The sequence below is a fragment of the Sphaerodactylus townsendi genome, linkage group LG02 (assembly GCF_021028975.2).
Source record: "Sphaerodactylus townsendi isolate TG3544 linkage group LG02, MPM_Stown_v2.3, whole genome shotgun sequence".
In the NCBI taxonomy this organism is placed as follows: Eukaryota; Metazoa; Chordata; class Lepidosauria; order Squamata; family Sphaerodactylidae; genus Sphaerodactylus; species Sphaerodactylus townsendi.
Window position 1 is genome coordinate 168,513,201 of NC_059426.1, and position 7,010 is coordinate 168,520,210.

At 57.0% G+C, this 7,010-nt stretch overlaps 1 protein-coding gene across 4 annotated transcripts; it reads left to right on the forward strand.

Moving 5' to 3' along the window:
- Nucleotides 1-1,773: 1,773 nt before the first annotated feature.
- On the forward strand, nucleotides 1,774-6,683 carry BTBD6 (BTB domain containing 6). 4 transcript variants are annotated; one of them, XM_048485766.1, is made up of 5 exons: nucleotides 1,774-1,934; nucleotides 3,025-3,802; nucleotides 4,386-4,476; nucleotides 4,937-5,055; nucleotides 5,262-6,683. In XM_048485766.1, exons 2-5 carry the CDS (start codon nucleotides 3,495-3,497, stop codon nucleotides 6,292-6,294), a joined length of 1,551 nt encoding a protein of 516 aa, XP_048341723.1. In that variant the 5' UTR covers nucleotides 1,774-1,934; nucleotides 3,025-3,494; the 3' UTR covers nucleotides 6,295-6,683. The 4 variants fall into 4 exon arrangements, with proteins under 4 accessions (XP_048341723.1, XP_048341725.1, XP_048341724.1 ...); XM_048485768.1 differs by having other exon boundaries at nucleotides 3,529-3,802; XM_048485767.1 differs by lacking the exon at nucleotides 1,774-1,934 and having other exon boundaries at nucleotides 2,168-3,223; nucleotides 3,529-3,802.
- The last annotated feature ends 327 nt before the right edge of the window (nucleotides 6,684-7,010 follow it).

Here is a 7,010-nt window from a genome sequence, read left to right on the forward strand (position 1 = left end):
ACAAGTCCATTTATCAGATCCTCCCCTCCACAAAAAAACTTTGAACATTAAGCAAGCCCAATAGAAACCAAGGATCTCTTTCTTGTTTAAAAGGTGTGCCTATTCCAGAAAGCCAGTGATGTGCATTTATTGAGACACACCTCTGCTTTCATTTTTATTTTTCCATTATAACCGCCTTTCTTCCCACTGGAGACCCCAGATCACACAACAGCATTCTCTGCTCCCCCCATGTTCCCACCTGGAACACTGTGTACAGATCTAGGCACCGCAATTCAAGAAGGACACTGACAAGCTGGAACGGGTCCAGAGGATGGCAACCAAAATGGTAAAAGGTCTGGGATCCATGCCCAACGAGGAGAGACTTAGGGAGCTGGAGATGTTTCGTTTGGTGAAGAGAAGGTTAAGAGGTGACATGACAGCCATGTTTAGATATCTGAAGGGATGTCATGTTGGTGAGGGAGCAAGCTTGTTTTCTGCGGCTCCAGAGTCTAGGACCAGGAGTCATGGGTTCAAGGTGAAGGGAAAAGATTCCACCTAAACATTAGGAAGAACTTCCTGACTGTCAGGGCTGTTCAATAGTGGAATGCACTACCTGGGAGTGTGGTGGAGTCTCCTTCTGTGGAGGTTTTTTAAGAGAGGCTGGATAGCGTTGATTGTGTGTTCCTGCATTGCAGGGGGTTGGACTTGATGGACCTTGGGGTCTCCTCCAGCTCTATGGTTCTATGTTACCTCTATGACAAGCCCGGGAGTTAGATTAAGCTGAGAGTGTGACTGGCCCAAGGTCAGCCCATGGCACACCGGGGATTTGAACCTAGGACTCCCAGAGTCACACACTCCAGCTATTACACCACACTGGCCGCAGGCACCTGTCTGTGTTATGGGCCATCGCTTCCGACTCGTGGCAACCCTACAATTCAACGTCTTCCCAAGTCTTGTGGTTGACAGAGTTGCTCAGGTCTTGCAAACTGAGCCCCCACGGCCTCCTTGACAGAGTCAATCGATCTTGTGTTGGGTCTTCTTCTTTTCCTGCTTCCCTCCACTTTTCCTAGCATTATTGTCGTTCCTTGTCTTCTCATAACGTAGCCTCTGCGTAGTCATTTTAGCCTTTAGGGAGAGTTCGGGTTTGATTTGATCTAGAACCCACCGGTTTGTCTTTCTAGCAGCCTGGGGTGTCTATAAAACTCTCCTCCGAGATCAAGATTCTTCCTGCCTGCCTTTCTTCATTGCCGATCTTTCACATCCACACCAGGTAGTGGAGAATCTCTCTCTGTTCAGTGCTGTCCAATCGTTTACAGGGACCCATGATTTGGCAAATACCCAAATATCCTATCCCGGTACCATAGTTCCCAATGTCCTACATTGTTTCCTATAGGGAATTGCAACCTATAGTAGAAGATTCCGAAAAGGGGCCAAGCCCTCTGCAGCCAGTGGGCCAGTTTCCAGAGACTGGCCCAGGTTCCCTAAACTTGCAATAAAAATTCGCCCCTTTGCAAGCTACAGAATCGGGACAAAAGCTCTATCCGGGCTGGGTGATCCTGGGACCGCTCTGCTTTTGCGGAGGGAGGCGATCCCTGCTGCGGGAGGCGATCCCTGCTGCGATCCCATGGGGTGATCCCTGCCCAAGTCTCTGTTGCAAGCGAGCAGGGAAGCCGAGGCGCTTGGCACGGGAGCCTGGCGCGAAGCAAACAGCGCAGGGGCGCCCTCGCCCGGCCCTGCTCGCAAGGAGCCCGCGCGGGTCCTCCGCCTCTGCCGCCGCCGTCGCACCCAGCCGGGCTCGACGAGCCAGCCCCGCCCGCCCCTCGCCGCCGCCGCCGCCGTTGCAGCTGCAGCCGCCGCCAGTGCCTTCTCCCGCGCGCTCCGATCATGGCTACGGAGCCGCCGGCTGAGCCCGCCGCGCCAACTTTGGCGGCTGCGTCCGGGCCCGGAGGCGCCTGGTAAGGAGGGTGCCGCGGGGGGAGCGCCCCGGGGAGGGCCGGCTTGCAGCGGCTCGGCGGGCGGGGCGGGGGCAGCTGGCGAGAGGCCGGCCGCGGCGTTGCCAGGGCGCCGGCGAGTTTGGGTCGCGCTCTCGCCCGCTTTGGCGAGCTGCCACTTCGGCGAACGGCGGCCGAGGCGCTCGCTTTGCAACACGGGGGACCGGAGGGGGGGAGGGGGTGTTTGCAACGACGGGGAAAGTCCAGCCCGGTTGCTCGCTCCCCACCCGGTTCACAGCAGCAGAAGCAGCCGCCGATGCGCGCAGGGGGGGGGGGGAGGAGACGAGAAGGCGGGCCCACAAACGGCCCCAAACTTTCCTCCTCTCCGAACCAGACCTTCCTCCTGCAAAGGTCGGCGGTTGCTTTTTGCAGCCCGGGCGAACTTGCAAGCTTGCAACGCCTTGCTTGCCCGCGCAGAGCTCGCCGCCTTTGCTGCTCCGGCTCTCTCGCCTCCGCCAGGAGGGGGAATTTGGGTATTCCTGTAAATTTCCTAAACGGAGGCGGGGCCTGGGTGGCAGGGCGGGGGAGGGGAAGGGAGCGAGAGAGAGAATGACATATTGTCTGGCGGGGGAGGGCGAGGGAGCCCGGCCTTCCCCTCCCCTCGTCACCTCGCCCGCCGCCGCTTCGCCATTGGAGCAGGCGCCGGTGACGCGCGGGGCCGCTGCCGGCTATTAGAGGCAGGAGGAGGAGGAGGCGGCGGCGGAGGCTGCAGCCGCCAGAGAGCGAGCGAGACGGGCCGGGGAGCGCACGGGCGCCAGGGCGCGCGCACACGACGACGGCGGGCGCGGGCGCCGGACCCGGGCAGGGAAGCACAAGCCGCAGCAGCAACAGCAGCAGCAAGAGGAAACGGGGACGGATCCAGGCGGGAGCCCAGCCTGCTCGCTCGCTCGCAGCCAGGCCGGGCGGGATTAAAGCTGCCCCCTCCCCGCGCCGGCTGGTTGCAAAGGACGCAGCGCTTTGGAGAAACTTGCATCGGCCGCCGGCGCCTCCTTTTTGCACGCTCAGCCCGGGATTTGGGGTTTGCTTTTGCACGACGGAGCTCTCCCTTTTGCAGCGGGCACCGAGCGCGCCTTCGCCCGTGAGCCAGTGAGCGACGCCGCGAGAACCGGGTTTCTGCAACGCAAGTCCCGGGGAGCCGAGCCGCCGCGGCACAGCGGGGCTGATTCGGATTGGGGAGGGGGCCGGCGCTCCGGATCGAGGTTGGGGCGACCCCCCCGCCCTCCAGCGCCGCAACCGCTCCTCTGCCCGGCCAGGTGAGCTGCCGGCGATGACTCGCTAGGGCATCCTCTCTCCTCCTCCGCCTCTTGCGACGCCTCCAGCGGGGACTCGAAGCGCCCGCCCCAAAACATTACGAAGCAGCAACGCGAGCCGCCCTCTCGGCCTTCAGAGGAGGAGGTTTTGGGGGTCCCTCTTTAGCCAGCCGGACTGCGCTGCGATGTGCCAGCCGTAGCGCCCCGCCCCCCCACGCCCTCCTCCTGCCCCTCGCCGACGCCCCCGGACCATGGTTGCTGGCAGGGCGGGATCATGAAGTGTTTGACTTTCTTTCTTCTGCTTCCAGAGACCTTAAAGAAGTCCAAAAAGAGCGTGCGGGCCGCCAAAGGGCCAGCATGCTATGAGGCCGGGCCCCTCGCCCTCCAGAAGAAGATGGCTGCGGAACTTTACCCGGCCAGCACCAACCTCGCCAACAGCAACGCCGCCGCCAACAGCAAGAAGAACGCCCTCCAGCTCCAGCAGAGCGCCCAGCCCCCGCCGCCCCCGCCCCTGCAGAACCTCAACAACAACAACTTGGAGAGCACCAACTGGCAGTCCTTCCACCCGACCCTGCGGGAGAGGTAAGCCGCCCACCTGGGCAGCGCCAGGCAGGCAGGCGCTGGCCCGCCTTGCTGGGGCTTGCAAAGCTCTGCAGGTCCCGGCAGGTGGAGAGGCGGGCAGGCCCGCTGCGGCGGCAGGCAGGCAAAGGCTCAGGTGCCCCTCGGCCGGGATGCTCGCTGGCGTTGCTAGAGAGCCGGTGTGGTGGACGAGCAGGCGGACTCTGATCTGGCGAACCGGGTTTGAATCCCCGCTCCTCCGCGTGAAGCCTGATGGGTGACCTTGGGCTAGTCCCAGTCCTCTCGGCCTCACCTACATCGCAAGGTGTCTGTGGTGGGAAGAGGCGAGGAAGGTGTGTGTGAGAGCCGCTTTGAGACTCCTTAGGGTTGAGGAATGCAGGGTATCATTCCAAATTCTCCCACCTGCCCGCCTTTGCCCTGCCCTCTTTCGACAAGACCCGATGCCAAGATGGGGAGGGCACAGAATGCGAAACGAGGAATGACTTGCAGGATGGCGGACGGGGGCTGCTGGTTGGTGACAGCTGTTTTGTTTACTTGGCCCTTTTCTCTCTTTCCCCCTTTCTCCGCTCCTCCCGGAACCTTGCAGGAACGCACTCATGTTCAATAACGAACTGATGGCTGACGTGCATTTTGTTGTGGGCCCTGTGGGGGCAGCCAAGAAAGTTCCTGCTCACAAGGTTTGTTGTGGGATTTTCCCTTTCCCCAGTTACTAGTGATCGAAGCTGGGACGCTTAGAGCAGGTTGATGGGAATCCCCTGCCTGCCAGGTTTCTGCTAACTCCTCGCCTCAAAATCCCTCCCTCTCCTGGACCTCTAGAAACAGCACTGTACAAAATGAAGTGAATCTATTTTCTGAACATACAAATATTTCAGAAAATACTGCATGCATGCCGAAACTAGACGGGGGAGGGATGTATTTTTGGGGGGGTACCGTATCCTGAACGTTTTTCAAACCTGCATTAAAACATTCCACTCTAAGCTTTGTAGTTAAATTGATGCGGGGGGGGGGGGGGGGAGATGCCGCCGTGGGGAGAGGGGGAGATTTTCAATGCCCATGGACTGCAAACTCTGTTGCGCTTTAAAGAGAGCTGCCAAGCCGCTGTAGCTGACTCTGGGATTTTTGTTTTGTTTTACACAGTATGTTTTGGCAGTCGGCAGCTCTGTCTTCTATGCTATGTTTTACGGGGACCTCGCGGAGGTCAAATCTGAAATCCATATTCCAGATGTGGAGCCGGCAGCTTTTCTAATCTTATTAAAGTAAGTAGCAAGTCAAGACAGCTTGGGATGACTCACGTCCATCGCGCCTTGTTTGTTCTGCGTCATTTAGCCATGTGGGGCGGGGGGGGGGGAGTATATTTTGCTGCCCGCTGATGCGAAATGGATGCTAGATGCAGAATTCAGACTGTGGTCCAGAACAGATCCCTTTTCTTAACGAAGTGTATGTGTTTTTTTTTTATCGATAGGTACATGTACAGTGATGAAATTGACCTGGAAGCAGACACGGTCCTCGCTACCCTGTACGCTGCCAAGAAGTACATTGTGCCTGCGCTGGCAAAAGCCTGTGTCAATTTCCTGGAGACCAGCCTAGAGGCCAAGAACGCATGCGTTCTGCTGTCTCAGAGCAGACTCTTCGAGGAGCCGGAGTTGACGCAGCGCTGCTGGGAGGTCATCGACGCTCAAGCCGAGATGGCGCTGAAGTCGGAGGGCTTCTGCGAAATCGACCTGCAGACACTCGAGATCATCGTCACCCGGGAGGCGCTGAACACCAAGGAGGTGGTGGTGTTCGAGGCCGTTTTGAACTGGGCCGAGGCCGAATGTAAGAGGCAAGGCCTGCCCGTCACGCCCAGGAACAAGCGGAATGTATTAGGGAAAGCTTTATACTTGGTACGGATTCCAACCATGACTCTGGAAGAGTTTGCCAACGGAGCGGCTCAGTCCGACATCCTCACTCTGGAGGAGAGACACAACATTTTCTTGTGGTATACTGCCGCCAACAAGCCCAAACTCGAGTTCCCCCTGACCAAAAGGAAAGGGCTCGTGCCCCAAAGGTGTCACCGGTTTCAGTCCTCCGCCTACCGCAGCAATCAGTGGAGGTACAGAGGCCGCTGCGACAGCATCCAGTTTGCTGTCGACAAACGGATATTTATCGCCGGACTGGGATTGTATGGGTCCAGTTCTGGGAAAGCCGAATACAGTGTCAAAATCGAACTGAAGCGGCTGGGGGCCGTGCTTGCCCAGAACCTGACGAAGTTTACCTCCGACGGATCTAGTAACACTTTCTCCGTGTGGTTCGAGCACCCCGTGCAGGTGGAGCAAGACACGTTTTACAACGTCAGCGCCGTTCTGGACGGCAACGAACTCAGCTATTTTGGCCAAGAGGGCATGACTGAAGTACAGTGTGGCAAAGTGACGTTTCAGTTCCAGTGTTCTTCGGACAGTACCAACGGCACGGGAGTACAGGGGGGACAAATCCCAGAACTCATTTTCTATGCATGATGCATTTCACTTAGGCTGCATTCCAGTGCTGCGGTGCGCAGTTAACGGATGCTCTGATTTCACTGCAAAACCAACAAAACAAACCCTCCAGCCGCAGGAATGTTACCCTACTTACCTATCTACTTACCACCGGGCTGTCCGACTAAGTGAAGGAATGCTCTTGAATTTAATCTTATTTTATTTATTCCTAAGCTATTTGACTCAATTATTAAACTGCGTCACGCAGGAAAGGGGGAGGGGAGGGGAGAGATAAAACGAGGGTTAAAGTTTTGCACGAGCCGTGCGTTTATTTTGTATATAGATAAAACTAACAGCTGACTCAAACGGAATGTTCTAAAGTAGAGCGGTTTGAGAATGTTGAATATAAAACATTTTTACTTGTCCTAAAACCTGTGTGCGTGGCTGATTACTGGTCCTTCCAAAGCTCGTTTCGACGTTCGCACGAGTCGGCTTTAAAACGTGACGACGGATTCGAGGCTGCAATCCTGCCCCCTGTTTATGCAAACTTAAGATTCTCCCAGTGCCAACAAGAGTTAAACGCCCACGACTATAGGACTATCCTGTAGGAATGTTATTGTGTTATGTACCGTACTCTTTGTATTAGTTGAAGTAGGTAAGATACAGCCATTGACAGGTAGCAAATCTCGGTTCTGTTACTGAGCTCCCCCACCTTCCAAGCAGTGATCTGGGGTGGAAAATCTTCCAATGCATTATTT